Source organism: Hydractinia symbiolongicarpus, chromosome 12 (assembly GCF_029227915.1).
Source record: "Hydractinia symbiolongicarpus strain clone_291-10 chromosome 12, HSymV2.1, whole genome shotgun sequence".
NCBI lineage: Eukaryota > Metazoa > Cnidaria > Hydrozoa > Anthoathecata > Hydractiniidae > Hydractinia > Hydractinia symbiolongicarpus.
The window spans coordinates 20,080,071-20,100,665 of record NC_079886.1 but is presented as its reverse complement, the minus strand read 5'-3'; the positions used below and the strand labels follow the sequence as shown (position 1 = coordinate 20,100,665).

At 32.7% G+C, this 20,595-nt stretch overlaps 3 protein-coding genes across 3 annotated transcripts; 1 reads left to right on the top strand and 2 right to left on the bottom strand.

Moving 5' to 3' along the window:
* Positions 1 to 5,134: 5,134 nt before the first annotated feature.
* Positions 5,135 to 13,143, bottom strand: LOC130621897 (aspartate--tRNA ligase, cytoplasmic-like). Its single transcript, XM_057437265.1, has 7 exons — positions 12,816 to 13,143; positions 8,391 to 8,475; positions 7,801 to 7,830; positions 6,775 to 6,832; positions 6,297 to 6,389; positions 5,619 to 5,721; positions 5,135 to 5,286 (listed from the first exon to the last, which is right to left on the bottom strand). The coding sequence occupies exons 1-7, from the start codon at positions 12,986 to 12,988 to the stop codon at positions 5,169 to 5,171; spliced, it is 660 nt and encodes a 219-aa protein (XP_057293248.1). The 5' UTR covers positions 12,989 to 13,143; the 3' UTR covers positions 5,135 to 5,168.
* Positions 13,144 to 15,877: 2,734 nt separating this feature from the next.
* Positions 15,878 to 18,567, top strand: LOC130621899 (glutathione S-transferase A2-like). Its single transcript, XM_057437267.1, has 5 exons — positions 15,878 to 16,445; positions 16,731 to 16,905; positions 17,157 to 17,374; positions 18,141 to 18,245; positions 18,372 to 18,567. Exons 2-5 carry the CDS (start codon positions 16,767 to 16,769, stop codon positions 18,528 to 18,530), a joined length of 621 nt encoding a protein of 206 aa, XP_057293250.1. The 5' UTR covers positions 15,878 to 16,445; positions 16,731 to 16,766; the 3' UTR covers positions 18,531 to 18,567.
* Positions 18,463 to 20,264, bottom strand: LOC130621357 (amiloride-sensitive sodium channel subunit beta-like). Its single transcript, XM_057436648.1, has one exon. The coding sequence runs from the start codon at positions 20,262 to 20,264 to the stop codon at positions 18,828 to 18,830; it is 1,437 nt and encodes a 478-aa protein (XP_057292631.1). The 3' UTR covers positions 18,463 to 18,827.
* Between the last annotated feature and the right edge of the window lie 331 nt (positions 20,265 to 20,595).

The following is a 20,595-nucleotide window of genomic DNA, read 5'->3' as shown; positions in this document are numbered from 1 at the left end:
GGACACTATGTATATATATCACCCCGTTTTAGACTTATTTTGTTGTTTGTTTTTTTGCTGCTTCGTAACTAGTATCAAAACTCTTGAGATAATATATCACAGTGGTGAGCTGTTCAATATCCACCACTATCTTCAATGCATCCTGGATTTTACCTTATACTTAATATAGATTGAGTGTCAATCAAAAGTCTCATTTAAAATATGATTATGTTCAATTTTCTGAACTTTCTTATTAGCGTGTTAAAAAAGGCCTAGCAAGAATCAGTTTAACAAAATCTTCTTATCTTTTCTATTCCTTAAAATACCCGTGTATTTTTTTATGCCTTGTGTAAAATCTTTTATTAGATTTAGAAATTAGGCCGGATAAATGTGCGTTCAATGATAAAATGGCTCTGACAGCTAACCTACTGGCTTTTTATTTTTTTATTTTAACCAAAGCATATAAAGTAGTAAAACATGCCCACTATTAACAACCTGATATAATTTAAAACGTGATGCATATTTTTTGTAAAAAAAAAACATTTTCAATATCTTATGCAAATTCTTTTGTGTATAAAGGACATGGGCGGCACTAGGCACTTTTGTTCTTATCTAGCTACTTTTCTAGTTAATAAACTTTCCCAGCTATTGAAATATTTCCATGTAAACAGTATTTCTTTATGATGTCTTATTTTATACTCTTATTGCTTAGTAATGCATTTTATTAAATTAATTCCTGATGTTTAGCTAAATGTTTTACTTTCAAATCTTTTTATTGAAATCGAACAATTTATAAAATTCGGTTCTTTCCATTTTTGTTGTCATTGAATTGTGAGATTATACAAACATTTTTTATTGTTTAAAATTTTAAGAGGCGTGTATTCTTTTAAGATGATTTTTTTTTTAAATAGACATAGCAGAATTTAAATGGGTTCGAATTTCTATTCTAGTCTATTCCTTTCATCATTCAACGTAAAACAAAACAAATGTTACAGAGCACGAGTTTGAAGAAGGTAGTAAAAACGATGTATAAGGGAATGGGGGACGAGGGGCAGCACAAAACAAAACAAAGAAGATAAGAACAAAAAGCAGCTGGGACCAAGACTTCCTGTCCACACTGAACATGCTCAAAAAGGGTAGACAAACATTCCCAGCTGCATATCACATATATAAATATACTAAAGCATATAATGTGTAAAAACTTCATGTGAGCCATCTCACACTCACCCCTACTTTGAAAGAGGGTTTCCCTGATGAGATCACAGTTCACTGGATGTTTTCAATGATTAAGCGATTCTTGATTTTATGGATCTTAGGTATTGTTTCGTGTTTCAATCGTTACCATAATCGTTATTTGAACTAATACGTATTCGAATCGTTTTGACCAACGTGGAATCAACTTGACCAACTTGACAGTCTTCTCCAGAGGAATGGAAGATTTAACCACCACAGATTACATAAAAATACAAAAATCTGAGCTGAATTGAACAAATTTAAAAAATTTTCAGAATCAGACATTTTTCAGATCACATTTGACAGAGGATCAATTCTGCCAGATCGGATGTCAAGCCAATCAGCTTAATAATTCAAAAGACTTCTCAGATAATCCTTGTTTTCCAAAACTTTGCCAGAGTTTTTCAAAATAGTGTATATTTAATTTGATGTTTATGCAGTGTTTGTATATTTCTTTCATAGAAGAAACTTATGTAGTATGTTGTTGACTTCCTCATAGATAATAACTATGTTTTGCAGTAGAAACGGGCAAGATACTATTGTTGACTTAACAATAGATTTAAACCTAACTTTATTTACATAACAGAAATACTTTAAACGCAAAGATACTTATATGATTTTGCCACCAAGATTGTCAAACGTCATTCTTCTAGGTGCTCGTCGTTGACGTTGGGGTCTTGTATTTCGTATGTGTTGTTGAACATTACTCGTTGAACTGTGTTTTCCATCATCAACTTTTGCTATTTGATCGTCTGTTTGTACTTTGACGTCATTTTTAAATACTTCTAATTCTTCAGGTTGTCTTTCGCCTTGTACTTCAACATTGTCTTCTTCAAGTACTTCTGTTTCTTCAGATGGCCTTTTAGCAAGTTCTCCGTTCCTTTCATTTAATTGTAGATCTTTATCACCTTCATTTAGTTGCTCAGTACCTTCCTCTCCTCCCTCCGAACTTGTCACGCCTCTGTAATTTTTCTTCTATGGAATTTCCAATGGTAAGAAGTCACACTTTAACAATAGATTCCGGTGAACTTTTCTTGGTTTTCCTTCTCCATATTCAGGAACAATTTCAAACACAGGAGTTTCCATGGATTTTGATTTTACTACATGGGCATGCTCTTCCCAGTGAGATCTAAGGTTACCTGTGCCACCTCATTCTTAATATCATCTATAGCAAACATTAGGTCGATGGGCAAACGTGAATGTCGGCCAAAAATTAAATAAAATGGTGCGAAGCCAGTAGATTTGCAAATGGTACTATTGTAAGCAAATGCTACTTTTGCCAATTCTTGTTTTCAATTCTGTTTGCTTTCCGATGGTAGGGTTTTCAGCATGTTAATAAAAGTACGATTCATCCTCTCGACTTGTCCACCACCCATTGGATGGTATGGTGTTGTTCATGAAGCTTTCACCCCTGACAATTCATATAATCGTTTAAAAAGAGCATTGTTGAATTCTTTACCTTGATCGTGATGAAGACGTTCTGGAAAACCAAATTTTAACACAAGTTCGTTGAAAACTTTATCAGCAGCGCTTCTGCCTGATTTGTGTTTGCTTCCAAATGCTTTGGTAAATCTGGTAAAATGGTCGCAAATAATATACGTTGTCTTGATCAGCAGTTTACGCTCTACACAATAGAGGCAACGTGAAAACAAATTTCCATGAAAAAATATTTTGTTGTTGACAGATCATTGCTGACGTCATCAAAATTTAAATAATGGTTCTTTTTTACTGTTATTCTGTCTAAGTGGATTTTTCCACGGGTTTTATCGACTAGTTAATACATATTCATAGCCTCCTCTACACTTGTCAAGTTTGAGGTAATCGATTGAGATCATTTCGAAGAGTCGAGTAGAAATGATTGGAACTAGTGGAGCTCTATTAGCAATGTTTGGTATCTTGTCTTTTATGCAGCAACATTGCTTCTGTATAAAAAAGTTGATATCTTTTGCCATACAGGGCCAATAAAATCTTTGTCTAGCCAATTCTAGGACTGAACCTGAACCAAGATTAGACATTTTACTGTGTAAATCGTTATACACTGTTTTGTGGTATTCTTTCGGTAACACGGTTTGTTGTCCATAATTGGTTGTATTTCGAACTAATACACCATCTTTCATTTGGAATTTCTTGAAGTCTTTAATCATTATTCTTGTTTTTCGGTGGAATTTATTTGGTCTTGTGGGTTTCGTATCAGCTTTAACAGCATCGTATATCGGTTTTAAGACTGTGTCCTTGACTTGAGCAGATATAAGGTCAGCTTTCTTGATCAAGTCTGTGGTAATACCAAGGTAATTGATGTTTGTGCAGATGCCATTATCTGGTCTAATGGATAGAATAGAGGGTTTTACACTTGCTGCATATAAAATTGATGAAATTTCAGAAGTTTCTATACAATTTGTACAGGTATTTACAATATCCTCAAAATTAACGGGATTCCTGGATAAGTAATCACAGTCTGTCTTGATTTGCGTCTACGATATTTTATAGTAAACTGGTAATTTGCCAAGTCTGATATCCATCTTAAACCTGTGGCATGGACCTTAGCTGTTGTCATGACATAAGTTAAAGGATTATTATCCGTATATACTTCAAACGGAGGTCCACAACCAAGATAATCCTTAAAACGTTGGGTGATTGCCCATTTTAAAGCTAGAAACTCCAGTTTTCCACTGTGCAAATGGCAATTCTTTTCACTTGAGGTTAGAGAACGGGAATCATAACAAATAACTTTTATTTCACCCTCCTGCTTTTGATATAGTACAACACCCAAACCTTTTTGAGAAGCATCACAGTGGACAATAAAAGGAAGATTGAAATCAGGAAATGCCATGACTGCAGGTGATTGTAAAATTGTTACCATCATGTCTAAAACATTTTGGTGTTCACCAGTCCAAATTTTTTACATTTCGAATTCTTTCCACCTTTGTCTTGTTTATTTACACTTGTGAGTAGATATAACGGTTTGACTTTTCTCGCATAGTCTTTGATAAAACCACGGTAATAACCTAAGAAGCCCGGTAAACTCCTCAGATCTCCAACTGTAGATGGTGGATTTCGAAATTTGTCAATATCTTCATTAGATGCTGGATCTGCTTGATACCCATCTGAACTGATGACACGTCCTAGATATACAACTTTACGTTTAAAGAAATTACACTTGTATGCTTTCAGCTTGATTCCCTTTCCCTTCATTCTTTAAAGAACAGATCTGAAATTTTAAAGATGTTCCTCAAATGTTTTACCATAACATAATACATCATCTAGATATGCAGAACAAACAATATCTCTTAAACCTTCTAGACATTCATTAATATTATATGTAACGTTGAGACACAGGTGGAGCATATATACCTATGTTAAGGAAGTATATCATAGCAGCACAATGGTTTATCATAGTACTGCGCATAATGAGTGGAAATAAACTAAATAATCTGTTAACAAAAATGCAAAATGTCATTACATGAAGTATTGTGTATTCTAAAGCATATAGAATAAATTTGTCTGCTTGATAAATCAGCCAAATAATAAAAAAAGCCTTAGCAGGCAATACACAATTTGTTTTGTCGAATTCAATTTGTCAAATTCATAATTTACATTCAAAAGTAATGAAGTGATACAAAATCCATTTCGTCAAACTTAATTTAATGAATTCAACAACTTTGATTGCGTATTATCCACTTTTTATCCAACTAGTTGAATTCCAATATTATTTGCAAATGTTTGATTGGTTACAATATTTGAATAGATAATTTAAAAAACGTGATTAGCGATGGTTCTTTCATACAAATCTGAAAGGCTAAACATGTCCAAATTTTTAAAAACTCAAATTTAACAAATTGGATTTGACAAAATGGACCGTGTATCAACAACTTTATAAAGATCTAGACAATATCACGTTAAAAATGCCATGAAATAGAAGCGTAACCAAAATTTAGGTAGTGAATAAAACATAACAATTAAAACAATGTTACCTTTTCTATTTGAATTTCAACATCTTGTTGACTGGCACTTGTAATCTTCTGATCAACTGCCACAATAGTTCCTTCGACATCAACAATTGATTCTTTCGCAATGCTGAAAGAAATAATTAGAAGGTACTTTTTAATTTGTTTTGTAAACAGCTCTCTGATTTATCAATAACATTCACAGAGAGAATATTATTTTGGAATATATAATTACTAAATGTAGTTTACCTGCATTTTTACATCATAACAACAATATCAGACAAAAGATTTTGGAAAAAAAAAACAAACATTTTGACAGTCTTGTCCGATAAAAATAGCTAAAAAAATAGTGCCACATTATCACATATTTGACATGGTATCGCAATTTCATGTTGAATGTGTAAAAAGGGAAGAATTCTGCATGAATTCTAAGAAAATGCTAAAATGTGCCATCAAACTCACTTGGAAGTATATTTCACCATCTGTTTACTTATATTTTCGCTGACAGCAACCAAAGCTTGAATGCTGTATTGTCTCTGGCGCAACATTATAAAGCATTGTTTACCTAAAAGCAAAAAAATGGTGACACAGTATTACTACCACAAGGATAAATTTACAATTCCAACTTCACACACTTTCTGTATTTTTGAACATTTTAAAACAGATACTGGTACATAGTCTTGTAAAAAGCCAACACGTCATTTATTTTATAGATAAAATGCTGGTGTTATAGATGCGGAAAGCTTCTTTAACCGTCAATCAGTACAGGGCTTATGCCATTACTATAATTTTTGTGATATTTCAAGCCTCCGAAGCATACAGAAGCAAGAAAAATATCTAGGTAGGCAATGTCAAATATACCTAAAAATTGCACTGCTGAACATTAAAACCAATGACAAGTCAATTATTTAAGAAACTGAAAACACGCCATCTTATATGAGACAATGTTAGATATTTTGAAATAATAAGGTTTCCCTTTTTTTCTGGAAAATGATGTTCAATCCAAGTTTGTAAAAATTGGGTTGTAGAGCACATGGCTAAAAAGACAGGCTGCCTGTAAATACTTCTTTCTCTCACTTTGTACCTAGATTCATTTTACTAGACAGTCTATTTACCCCTAATACATAAAAGGTAACATACCTGTTCCCCGACTGGTGTGCAATCTAGCTCGAACTAATACTCGTTCTCCCTTCTTTGATAAATCGAGTTTACAAACGTCGGTCCACACTTTCTCTAACAAAATCAATTTATGTTTAATTTTTATCACCTTACAATCAGACTCTTCATTTCATGCAAACGTTACTACCAAATTTCCTTTGTCTCTTATTTTTTAATCTCTAGCAAATTTTGTCCAAATTTATATTTCACTATTATTTAATAAGGTATTTTTTAAACAATACAATGACTGCTTACATTTTGGGTTTTCGTACTCCTAACATACGCAACTAATTTATGTTAATTATTACTAAAAAAGAAATGTATATATTGTGTGTTCAGATATGCATTATTTTATCCAGTGATACAGTAAATTACCAAAATTTGAGCTAATTTTATTTATAACCTTCTGTTCTTATTTTAACTTGTAAAAAAAAGGAATGCACTGTGCTTCACAACTTACTTGTTTTTTCTTTAGATTGTACCATCTCCATATCACCATACCTTCCTTTACTAACATCCTATGGGTTCAATATAAATAGAAATACTCATAGGTCGGCACAGTTATAGTATCACATAAGAAAGTTGATTATCTGATTGATTTTTTACACAAAACAGCACATATCTGCTATTTTCCATCATTTTCCATTCCATCATTAAGAAAATAGTTTACTGCTTGTCAATCTGTCCATGTTATTTTTTCATTAAGGGTATACATTTAACTTTTTGTTATTTAAAATATCTTTTTTTAAAGGTCACATCTACCACCTATTAAAAAAGGAAAACAATGTGAAACGGTAGCCTATGATTTTTTAGTTTATAAAGTGCTGACACATTTGTATTTTTTAAGAAGAATCAAGTGTACTGGGCTTTACAAGATTATCACACAAAACAGATAATCAACTTCCTTGACCTAAGAAACAAAATGGTAGGAACAAATTTAGGCCTTTTGGTAAGCATTTTACCTGATTATATCATCAACTGTTTTCATCTTAAATATATTAACTGTTGGTTAACAACAAATTTCAATGCTATATGTTTTGAGTTTTATCTTCCAGTTTTTATATATTTTGATTGATATGATGGAAGTTGATCAAAAGATTTATATATGTAACAGGTAAATACTTCAAGTCGGTCCAAAAGCCAATTCCTTCCTGACTTGATTTTTTCCCCTGATTTTTAACTGTATTAGCTATATACCACAATGTCACCTTTCACTTAAAGTTCATATTTTTTTAATATTACTGAAATAAGTGATCACAAGAAGTTCAATAATGGCTTAAGAATTGTGTGAACTTAGAAATTATGAAAGGCAAAAATATTTCAAATTCAACCCAATATTAACCACAAATATTTTATAGTACCTCACATTAAACATTGGGTGTTCCTCTCAAAACTATTTGAATATGCTCAGTTCGGACAAGGCTGAACTGATAAGTAAGCAGCTAAAAAGAAAAAAACTAAACCAATAGTGGACATAAAGACAAACCTCAGTAGACTGTTTGGCAGCTTCTTCTTCCTAAATATAAATAGAGTAGAATCATTAATACTGGGAAACATCAAGGCAGAAGACATACATGTGAAATGGTTAAACATTTACACAATACGAAAAAGAAGTACTCCTATTAAAAAAATTAACAGATATAATTTTTATGTGGTGCTGTGAAATACAAGTTTCAAGCTCAAAAGTACAGACTGAGCTTGCAAAGTCTATATGTCATTGACTGAGAATTTTATTATTTAATGAAAACAAGTCAGTATTTGTTTTTTACTTAATTGTATCTGCTGTGGAAATAAATTTCTTTATATAAAAAAAAGAACCACAGCAAAAAAGCATATAAAAATATAAGAAGTAAACTATTTAATCTATCATCCTTTTTTCAAAATAATTGTTACTTTTTTATTACGCAGGCGATAATTACTAGTGTAGAACCGATCTAAAATTTTGTAAAATTTAAATCTTTAACGCTTATCAGCCTTCAGCAAATAATAAGGTTCAAATAAAAAATTGTTTGGTTTATAGAAAAATGCATAATGCACACAAAACATTAGGACAAAGGTTGAACCAAAGAGACATACTAATTGAGACTTCTTTTCTGCTTTTTTCTCTGCTTTCAGTCTTTCTTTTTCCAACTTCTTTAATGCATTCTTAGACAAAGGCTTTCTAAAATTGGAATTAAATGTTGAGAAAAAACAGAAATACAAAAATCTGATTTTGTGGTAACAGTGTCTTATTTTTGATAAAATATGAATATTTCCAGATGGGAACACGGTCTGGTGGTAATGACCTGCATGCCAAAACTTCCCAATGTGTAATTGAAAACTTTAAAACATTTATTTACTACTGATAATGCAATAAAATCTGTTTCTTACTTATTTAAACAAACGAAACAGGAAACCACAAATTATATACAAAATGTTTTTTGTCATCTATTTATGCAATCGTCATGTGCTTCTTATCACTGTTTTTGTATAGCTTGAGTGACCACCTGTTCCTTAAGAGTATGGAAGATATAAAATATGGTATTACCAAAATTTACGTCTTAAATAGTTTTTACAGCAATTAATAATTACAGCCGCTATGACTTTTGGTATCCAAACTAGAAACGAGAAAATAAAAACTAGAAAGATGCGATTTATTGCACTATAAATACAATTGAAAATATAGTTTGAAACAAAAGAAAAGTTAGCATAAGGTTTCGGTGATATAGAGAAAGAGAGACTATGGAAATTTTTTGCAGAATTCTAAAGCATAAAAGTAGTACTGTACAAGCAATTGAAACAGGAATGAAATTAAAGGGATCCCCAGGTACTTTTACAAATTGGACTTATCTGAAAGATTCACATGAGAAATGCTACACTTTTTTTTAAAACTTCATATAACTCCAGATATAGCTTTTAAATATTTATTTTTCTTGTCGCTCTACCACCATCTTGGTTATCTTCGACCTTCTTCTTCGTTAAAAAATTTCATTCTAGTTCCAATCTTTTTAGTGGCACGTGACGCTGTTACGTAATATTTCAGTAGCGCTTTAATTATTACTTTTTTATCTTATCACCTTTTTCTTTTCACATTCTTTATCTTATCACCCTTTTCTTGTCACATTCTTTTCTGTTAAAGCATGTGATCTAATGTAATGGTTTTTAAAGACATACAGCAATGATTTTGCCTTGTATGATTTTGATGTTTTCTAAACAATATAGGATCTACAGTGACGTTTTCGTTTTCTACTATTCCGTTTTAATGGCTTTTAAATCATTCACAACGTTTTGATGTTCTTTAAATATGCTAGGGTAATAGACTTGCTTTCTTTGATTCGGTTTTTTGATATAGTTTCTGAACAATTCAGTAAGAATATTAGCATCACGCAATTATCAGACAAAAAGCAAAATTTACCTATGCTCGCCCTAATGCGTTTTCACTCTGACGGCTGCTTCGTTATTTATTGTGAGATCTTTATAAAAAACTAATTTAAACTGATTATAAGGTCAGGCCTTGTCATGAGTTATTGTTGCAGGTGTGACAAATAACACGCCCACAAAGCCCTAAAGTTTTCCCCCTATTTTTTTTAAAGCCTCTGAACTTCACTTTTCCTTCCATCTTTTCTTGCTTCTTCATTAAATGGCTTGTATAATGATTCATAAAAAATTAACAAATTTTTCCTATTATATAGTAAAAGTACTTTCATTACTTTCTGCAAGCCGCACCTATTTTAAGAGGTGGGGAAAGTTCACAGAGTGGGTTCTAAGAGCAGTGCATTTCAAACACTGCAGCACTATCACATAAATGAAAACATTATCAAGCATAACTCTGGTAATAGTAACCCATTCTTCTTTTAGTTGTTGCTGCTAATACTAATAAACCCATTTCTCTCTGCTTATGGTTTTAAAAATTAAATGTTAATGATATATATCTATTTCAGAAAGAAATACTGTTAAATAAGCAAGAATAATTTTTCTTTCATTTTCAGCTTTTAATGTTTAATAAATTGGTTTTTCTTCTTTTCATTTATGCAGAAATACCATTAAGCATGACGACCTGTCAAGGTGAAAATTAAAACTAAATTCATGCGCAAGGACTTCGCAATCAACATAGACTTTTTGTAACATTAAATAAGTAAGCATAACAGAGGAAAGTATTTTGACAAGCAATATGACAGAGATCATTCCCAAAAGAAGGCACAAATGGTTTGGTCAAGTCTGCAGACTGTCTCCTAACAGTATGATGAAAAAGGTTTTCAAAGAGGATTTTGTAGGTACACAAAAACAAGGAAGAATAGTGAACCAATAGATTGACCTGGTAAGGAAGACACTTTACTTTCCCCTGGTACCCCAGAAAAATACACAAAAGATTGCAAAAATTGGCACAGACTTGTCGACACAAAGGGGTTGAAACCCCTATTTTGGGTTTGTTACTAAGTATATAAGTAAAAGTACGTGTTATGACCAAGGATACAGGGACACGTTTTCCGTGACAAAAAAAATAAAAAAACCCATAAAATTATCAGTTCGATCCCAGATCAGCTTTCATAAATGTGTTGCTACAATAAATAATTGACGTACAACTATAACAAAAGCGGCTTATCCCGCAAGTCATGTTTGTCAAGCTTAATTTTTTAGCTGATTATTTAAATATATGTCAACCAAGGCAAATGTAAAGTTTCAGCCAATCTAACCGTAAAACTAAACAGAAAAGGATCTGCGATTAAGAAGCCAAAGTGCTGACAAGAGCGAAAACATTCATTGCCTTAGCTTAGAGGATCTGATGCCTGGATCACGGGATTCCTACTTTGTGCCTAGTCTAACTTTTACATGCAGTTATCAAATTAACAAAAATGATCCTGAAATTTTAAGAGCGAAGATAATAAATTCATAAAAAAACTGAATAGGACAATGTCTGATTTGGTTTGGTTTAAGTTGTGGAAAATTTTATTGTTTCATGTGGCATTTTATGGTCACTCATCAAAACTAAGTTTGGATCCATCAAAAAACTAAAAAGACACCATCATTTGTTCATCGTTATGTTCACATCTTCTGAATGACAGTCTGTCATAAATGGATTATCAATGTTTTTTTAATTAATTGAAAATTAACAGAACAAAAGTCAGCCATTAATTGGCTTATTCTGCTTTAGGCGAAAATCAGAAAAATGTTATGATTTTTGCAGGGTCTTCAGGACGCGCCTGAAGACCCTGCAAAAATCAGTCAATCGGTTGGTCGGGCATATTTTTCCCCAGGAATTTTCAAATCAGAGCAAGTAAATTCGTTCCGAGGGCAAAGAAACAGTATAGCGTCACTCAACATCGTTTGTAGACCCTTTTTCGTTCGCTGTGCTGTTAACACCCTAAAGGAACTTATTTTTACGGAAAATTAGTTCTCGCAATTTTTGTTTTTTGTTGTTAAAAAATATCTTGTGAAATATGAATTTCGTGACCTTATATATATTGCGTTTATATCAGAAAAATTTTTTCCTGATTTTTCCGACTTACAGACTTGGTTTTTATTACCAAAAGGGAGTCAGGCGGAGGACGCGAACATAACATATTTTTGATGGTGGCCTTATTCTGACCCAAGTTAGAACACGGCCCGTCTTAAGACGGGATGGACCATCTTTAGACACAATGACCCAACTTAAGACGGATTTGCATACATTTGTTCAAAGTTGGTCTTGGCCCGTCAATAGATGGGCCATCCCAACTGTGAACGAACTGACTCGTCTTTTGACGGGCCGTCCTGTCTATATGCGCTATAAAATATTGGACCTCTTATTCTACATTGATGACTTCATTTGTAGTGAATACTAGGTCCTTGAATGATGTGGATCACTATGGGTGCGGTGACTATTAGGGGATTGTGATTGAAAATATTGGACCTCTTATTTTACATTGTATGACATGGCAGTACTTGTCGTTGACTTGCCAGGGTTTGCCGTGGGCGTGTGCGCAACTGCGCTAGAACATACATTTCCCTATCTCTATTTCATGCTAAGTATAATTTTCTTTTTATGAAACGAGAAAGAAAAGATTTTACGTACCAAGAATAGATATAGAAAATCGCAGATATAGAAAAAATAAAAAAATAATAATAAAGTACGTGAGTACGTGAGTGTCACATACAAATAGAAAAAATATTAAGGTATGGTCACGTATTAATAGCCACTGCGTTTACAATGTCTCAATTTTAATTCTGTGCAGTAGTGGCAAATGTAACGTAAGCTGCGTTGCGCAATATAATGTGATCACGAACAAACGTTGGTTACAAATACCAACTATTTTCCACATTAGCATTGGAAAATGTTTCATTGCAGCTAAATATTATGGTCACACTCAAAATTGAAAACTTTAAATAAATATCATCACGACAAGGTCCGCAAGAACAGCCCACAGCACAGTGTTGCCAAAAGTGAGATTATAAATTAGTTGTTTACGTAATATAGAAATTCTATGCTATATGTTAGCTAGGTAATCACATTACCTTACTGAATATAAAATAATTTTAACTCACCCTTCTTCATTTGTTGCGTCAGCCATTTTGTTCGATAAAATCAAAGGTATTTGGTGATATTTTGCTGGTGAAAGAAATTGAGCTTGACCTTTTGCTAAAGATCTTGTTAATGAGTAATACGCAAGACGTCTAAAACTTTTGCAAAGTGATCCTACTAATAATCCCTTCAGCATTAAATCAAGCAAATGAATGGGCTAGATCAACACCACCCGGCCCATGCAGCTTTACTTTCGATTTCCACCGGCCTCGTTGGTTAAACACAGGTGTGTAATAAATCAAAAATTTATTTTGTCTTCTCGTCTAACTGCGAAAGTAATGGCCTGTTTATATCTGTTTATCCGTTTTAAAATGTGGCAAATTCGTTTACGTAAGAATACGATTGTAAAATACGTACGTCGGTCCTTGCAGTAATTTTTCCCACCTTTGGGCAAAAAAACTGCTTCGGTTAAAAAATTGCTCTCTGGACCTCTTTTCAGTAAACTCCTAAAAGTTTTTGACGGCCATGTTACATTGTTTGTTCTTATTTTTGTTTTTACCCCGCGCTAGTGTGGTGTGGAGTTATTACTGACGGCTCTGACGTGGATTATGTCGTCGTTGAGGCGTGCTAGAGAATTTAACTAGCAAGCCTCAAATGCTCTATACGTGGCCTATATATGTACCAAATTTGCAGCCTGTCATCTTCAGCGCATTGATCGTTAGACAATTTTGTCCGTATTTGAGAAATGACTTAAAATCTGCCTTTGCTTCAATATTTTTTTACCAGAATTGTAGCTGCATAGTTTCAATAAACGTCTTGTATGTATGTCATGTTTAAACGTCTTGTATGTATGTCATTATTAAATTAAATGGTCATATGACCATTTAATTTAATAATTTGCCACCAGATTAGCAAGAGAGTGTCATTACCAACTACACGCTTTTTTATAACAATATCAGAATTCCAATCAGGCTGGTCATTAATCTTACTTCTTTATCTTTCTAAACAACTGGTCTATTGTTCTTAGCCTTAAGACACCAGACTGATATTCTTATAAAGCATACTCTTATAACGGAAAAACGTGTTGTCAATAGATAGTGGATTATTCAAGGGGTTTGTCTGTCGTATTTATTGTCGTATATGTTCCAGCCATTGTATTTTTACTAGTCGTACGTGTCCAGGCCACAGTTTTTTCGTGCGTCCTTAGCACAAAGAACTTTCAAAGCTTTCATGACACAGTCGTACGTTAATAACATTAAAAATATTACCTCGTCTAAATTTGCAATGCTATCGATAAATGAGAGGGGAAAAAACGTTTCTCGCAAACAGTTAGCGCGATGCAGAACAAAACATGTCAAAAATGTTATTAGGAATAAAGTTTTTGTTCAAAATATGTCCTAGAACTTAGAATACAGTTGAATTAAACCAACCTTGTTTCTAGGGCTTTTTGTCTTTCATTGACGCTGCGCTTATTGATAAGTTTCGCCGTTCGATATGCAAAAAAGACAACAGTTCCTGGATTTGAGATCAGAATTAACCCATACTTATTTCGAGGCCAGTTTAGGGGGAGAAAGAAATGCTCAAATGTACTTTGTCACTAGCCTAGATTGAAAAAGCAGTTTGACCACTTCAAAAAGCGGGCGACATTTGGCTGGGTGACCAGTGGATGATTTCCAAAAAATTCTATCATATATAAATTAATAAAAATGCACTAAATAGTAAGTTGGACACTTACATTTTCAAAATACCTAAAAGGCACCACGAAGAAAGATTTGATATGGACTGTTTCGGACTTTAAAAGCATAAGTGACAACTGAGTTATACATATTACATAAATGTTGCCACAATTGTTGTAGTATGACACAAAAGAAAGAAAATAACATAATTTTTTTCTACCTGAAATCATCCTGTTTTAAGCGACGTCATATCATAAACAATTTCTAAATCGAAGATACTTTCATTACTTATTAAAATAAGGCAAAAAAAATAAGAAAAAAAAATTAAAAAAAAAGGTAAAAAAATAAGAAAAAAAAAATAAAAAAAATAAGGTAAAAATTTTCATTTTATTTTGATTTTCTGTGAGTAACACAAATGGTTTATGACAAATATTTTCGTTCGCACACACAAAAAATGGATAATTATTTGAACAATCTTGAAAAATCCGTTTTATATATCGTATTAGAATTCTAATAGCACCACACTAAACTCACTCACCCTATCTGTTCCTTTTTGTACTGAAATACTAAAGTAAAAGTAACGCGTTTTAACATATAATGTGTTTAAAAAGTTCGTGTAAATGGATCGAATTTCAAAGTTAGCACACGGTATGCTGAAGTGCAATAGCTAGCATATTAGATGGTTCTTTAAAATGGATGACACACCAAGGTTATACAGTAGATGAATTTGTTTAAAGCGACTGGAGGATATTATATGGTCAAAAACCATTTAGATAAGCAGTGGGTAAGAAAACCGTTGTGTAGAGAGAGCTTTTATTTAGATTTATTGTACGGATACACTATCGCCTGGTACCTTAGACTGCGAAAAGAAAAAAAATTAAGGGTTAGAATATAAAAACGTTAAAATGTGTTATCACGCTAAAATCGAGGATAATGCTTTGTCATCTTTGTGTACATAGCAGAAAAAAAGTTATTTGTGGTAATGAAAAGTTAATTAAACAGCGGATATATATGTCATTGAAAGATATTTAAAATCATTAAAAAGGTATGCTCAGCAATAGGAAGATATGAATCAATAAAGACGGAAACTTTTTCCTTATCGTGTACAATACGGTACAATTAACAAAATTTGTGCTTTGTCAGGTTTTTAAATACGATTTTGAAGTTATCGTTAATCTTCCTCCAAAGGTTGATATGATTGAACTGCAAGTACCACCAAACCGTCAAACTCCCAAGTGATAATAACACCCTATGAAGTGCATGAAAAACCACTCTTTATAAACAGTCAGAAGCAAGCCAAAACTAACCATGCTATTTTATTGCATAGTATTTAGCTAAAATTTGATAGTGTTACCAACGGAAGCTGCCCTTAATTGTAGAATACAGGTATATATGTCAGCCAAAGCCTTAGGAAGTCGCTTATAAAAAATCATGTACAACTGTGACCTTTTAAAGACAGAAAAATTGAGCATCAAGAACACAGAATTATCATGTGTTTCCCTTTATCACATATAAAATAATCGCCACAAAACACCCGATGCAGTAGCTAAGCAGCAAGGCATATGATAGCTAAAAATTAGTAGAATCTCAAGACGGAATAGACAGTTCTTTATCTATCTTTTTTGCTGAGCGATAAATTGGTTGCATTTTTTTAGAGTAGAATTTTTTAGAATTCTAAACTATTCATTCAAAATTGCGATGTCATTTCATGCAAGGGATGCGCGTGCTTAAAATTTGTTTATTTCAATCACTTATTAATTGCCTAATTACCCTTTAAAACATTTTTAATTACAAAGTGTCAATTATACTACGGCAAACAGACGTTAATTGAAGCAAATCTAAAAAAAACGATTGTATAGCCATTTAAAAAGTTCCTGAGTATGCACTTTTTTTGCATTCTCATTGCGAACTTTATGAATATAAATAGCAGTGAACTGCAATCAAGTTATAAACGAAAAGAAAAAAGAAAAGATTGTGGTAAGAATACAACATTCATTTTTTTCCAGAATATCAAGGATTATTTTGTCGAACGGAATACTTCCAGTGATGCAAAAGAAACATGCGTTAAATTTTTTTTTCTAAAAGGGTTGTTACTTGTGATCTAGGCGTTTCAGTAATCTCTGCTCTTTTAATAGGATTGGTTCGATGTACAGAAACTTTTGTTAATATTTCTTGGAACCTTGAAGCGTTGAATACAAAATTCACTTGAAGCATAAAATTAATTAGCAGTGCATATTATATTTAAATACGTTTTCTATTTAGATTCATTTGAAATCGATAAGTTACAACACAACAAAGATGTCTCCTAAATACTCCTTATTATATTTCGATATCCGTGGGCGTGGCGAGGCCATACGAATGTTGTTCAAATATGCTGGTGTTGAATTTGAAGAGAAAACAATATCTTTCGCAGAATTTGATGCAATTAAAGGAAATGGTATGGAAATAATTTAATATTGGTCTTTAAGTTTACAGATACAAAATTTTCTTAAGGTAACTTTTGAAATACAGTCGATGTGTATAAGGGCTAGGGATTATTGATAGAGCCAACAAACGAAGAATTATTTTAAAATAAAGGCAAAATAAAATGTTTGATTATGTTATAACTCCTTTAGGTGTAAATAAAAGTATATTTTAGGGGCTCCATATGGACAATAATAACGAATTATTAATTTTTTTCTTTTTTAGTTAAAGAAACCCCAACTGGACAGATTCCAGTTTTGACAACACAATGCGGCAAAAAAATTGTTCAAACTGCAGCTATCTTACGATACGTTGCAACTGAACTCAACTTAATGGGGGAATGCAACGGTCAACGAGCTTTGATTGATGGGATCGTTGTAACACATAAAGAGATTCATGACGCTGCTATAGATATTGCATTTTTCACAAAAGAAGAAGAGAAGGTAAGGATGGTTATATAAAGTTGACAACTGTATAAACCTATAAGGAAGAACAGTATTGTTCTCGTTTATTATTACAATGCTCCCTATCTGTCAGTCTATCTGTCAGTCTATCTGTCAGTCTATCTGTCAGTCTATCTGTCAGTCTATCTGTCAGTCTATCTGTCAGTCTATCTGTCAGTCTATCTGTCAGTCTATCTGTCAGTCTATCTGTCAGTCTATCTGTCAGTCTATCTGTCAGTCTATCTGTCAGTCTATCTGTCAGTCTATCTGTGTGCCTGTCTGGAAGCCAAAGATGGCAATCGCACGTAGCCACAGATGAATTACCATGCATTTTTCTACATAACAACTAATTGACAAGAATTAGACTTAATACTTCCCGCACTACATATAAAGTTCGACATTTTTGTTTTGAATGATTAATCATTATAATACCTGCTTCCAAGTAATCTTTGCTGGATCTATTTTGGTTTATTTCTACAGTGGGATCCCGCTAAAGCGGACACTGTTTAAAGAGAACAGCCCTGTAAGATAGTGATACTTCGAACGTATAGATTGAAAGATAAATGGACGCGCCTATGAAGAGGACATTATAATAATAGAATGACAGAAGAAGATATTTAGCAATATTTTTACATTTTTTTAATTCAGATATTTTTCAACTTTTTTATTTACGTTATTGAATACTTCTTTCATATGTTTTTCTGCCAACGCGACAGCTTTCTCAACACCAACGAATATATACTGTATAGACATCACTTTATTTCAGCCAGCGAAGCTAAAAGCATTAGAAGAAAAACTTCATAAGTCATTCAAATTCTACGAAGTGGTAGCTAAAGAATATGGAAAATGTGACAATTTTGTTGGGAAATCGGTAAGTCCAGCTTTTATCCGTTAAATAGGCGTATTATTTCATTTTGCGGTGCTATACTGATAATAAATAGTAGACATCGTCTAGTAAAAAAACATGGTGCTTATATTGGCCGCATTCTTTGTTTAGATTTCGATAGCAGACATATACTTTGTTGATGTCATGGATTTGGTCAACCAAGTACTTCCAAACGCATCCGTTCTATGTAAATATCCAGTACTCAAAAATATTCATGCTAAAACCAAAGAATCTCCAAATTTGAAGAAATATTTAGCAGAACGAAAATAAAAGAAGAAGAATTTAATTTATTGTACTAATAACATGTGTATCATAAGTAAATGAAAAATGTGATGTTTTGGAGATGTGTTATTACTTTTATCAATTATAACTCTTGTTTTTATTACTGATTTTCCGCCATATCTCATACTTCAGTACATGAACAAAAACTTTCTCATAATATTCCAACATCTGTATGTATATACAACATATTTAACATAAATATAGCTATATAGATGCAAGTGTTTAAGATGCAACAACAAATCTGAAGTCTCCCATTTGCAGGGAACATGATGTGAAATGATAGAATCATTTGTTTTTGAGTTTCCCGTAAATGTACGAAACACATAAAAATAAAGCATAGATTATAAATACCAAAAATTCAATCAAAGTTAACACCGAAATACCAGACCACAATCCAAACTGGCCGCCAATATCGCTTAACAAATTTTCAATTCTGTAGTATTCCTCATCTTCAATAATCGAAGTTTCGAAATCCTCGAAAGACACGATAATTTCTAACAAATTATCTGCGACCATTGAAATATTTCGTGCATAAAGTTTACTTGAAGTCAATTTTATCTCATGACTATTTTCTAGGCAAGGCAAACTGCATTTTTTAAGACAAGTTAAATTCCCTGCTTTAAATGCGGCCGCTAGAGGCCTTAGACATTTTCTTTCAGCTTTGCTACATGTTTTATTTCCATCTAAGGATGGTAATTGATACAAAACACATCCGCATCTTTTTATTACATTTCGAGAATAACAAACTTTCTTGCACAATTGTTTGGAGTACTTTCGTAATAATCTGGGTCCATGTGATACCTTTCCTAAATCTGCTTTATGATGGTGGCCGCAACTTTTATTTTCGAACGGATCAGCTCTAATTCTTCTTGTTTTCTTTAGAGCAACAACATGTGTAAACCCCGGAGCTAGGTATGTCCCACGCGATGTTAAATCCACCATAGCGCCCTGCTCCCCTACTTGCATCACGATGCCGGCAACGTTGGCTAAAAACGAGTACTTTGCGATTTCAATGTTTAATTTTATTGATAAACCGCTTCCTATGCCGGTGTCAGAAACCTTTAGAACCTCTTCTCCAGCATTACGGTAACCGCTATTAAACATAAAGCAGTTCCCGTGTTTCCAATGCCAGAATTGTTTCCAGTATGTTTCATTTTTACAGTCGTAAATTGACTTCCATTCGCAAGATGCTATCATGTCCTTAAAATGATGCCCGTATTGGTACATACCTGCTCCCAGTTCAAAATGTTTTTGCGCTAAATACTCGTACGCTGCTAAATGTTCGAAGTATCTTTTCAATTGCTCCCGTCCCGGTGTCAAGGATCCATCTGAAGTATCCCCAACAAATGCCATAAAATTATAAGAATTTGATGCCATGCCATTCCATAATTCTTCTGCTAACGTACCTTTTTTAACATTAATAGTGTTGCAAATGGTGATTGCTGGAAATACTGGATTAGTTTCTTCTCTTAAATAGATTTTAGTTTGCGTAGGTCGAATGAAATACCGCTTTACTAATGGTTCCACTTGATAAAACATTCCAACTTGACAAGCGAAAATTGTTAACAACCAAAATATTTTAATGACTGCACTTCCTGTCAGAACAATCTGTGAAAACCTATGAGCTGTAGTGTTTGTTGCGAAATGCAACCAAATAGTTTTTAAGGATTTATTTTCTTCTTCCATCCTACTTGCTCTTTCTGAATTTATCTTTACCGCCATTTTAGGTGGATCAACACTTGGAAATTTTTATTCATTGCGAATTTTATAATAAAAATAATAGGCAGGTGAAAAGAAAATGACAAAATATTTTTAAAAGCAAAAGAACATTTCACAAGGGCAAATTTTATGAAACAACAAAGTTTTATTTTTTGCAGGTTCTAATAAAGCTATTTAAATATAGTCTACTAGGTCAGCAGGGGAAAACAATTTTACATAACGTTGGTTTATAATCATTGTTCGTGTTGAAATCAACTTATAGTTTGGTCAGAAATAAATAAATTTATTGACTTTTTTTTAAAAAGGTCTATTCTATCTTAATATTTTAAAAAGG

What these genes read in the sequence shown, in the direction of transcription:
- LOC130621897 (XM_057437265.1), bottom strand. Translation starts at nt 12,988, where the DNA reads ATGCTGAAGGGATTATTAGTAGGATCACTTTGCAAAAGTTTTAGACGT. An exon ending in GACGCAACAAATGAAGAAGG is followed by an intron (nt 8,476 to 12,815) that starts GTGAGTTAAAAT and finishes TTCCAATTTTAG; the next exon opens with AAAGCCTTTGTCTAAGAATG. An exon ending in ACAATCTAAAGAAAAAACAA is followed by an intron (nt 6,390 to 6,774) that starts GTAAGTTGTGAA and finishes TGATTTTGTTAG; the next exon opens with AGAAAGTGTGGACCGACGTT.
- LOC130621899 (XM_057437267.1), top strand. Translation starts at nt 16,767, where the DNA reads ATGTCTCCTAAATACTCCTTATTATATTTCGATATCCGTGGGCGTGGC. An exon ending in TCACAAAAGAAGAAGAGAAG is followed by an intron (nt 17,375 to 18,140) that starts GTAAGGATGGTT and finishes ACTTTATTTCAG; the next exon opens with CCAGCGAAGCTAAAAGCATT. An exon ending in ACAATTTTGTTGGGAAATCG is followed by an intron (nt 18,246 to 18,371) that starts GTAAGTCCAGCT and finishes TTCTTTGTTTAG; the next exon opens with ATTTCGATAGCAGACATATA.
- LOC130621357 (XM_057436648.1), bottom strand. Translation starts at nt 20,264, where the DNA reads ATGGCGGTAAAGATAAATTCAGAAAGAGCAAGTAGGATGGAAGAAGAA.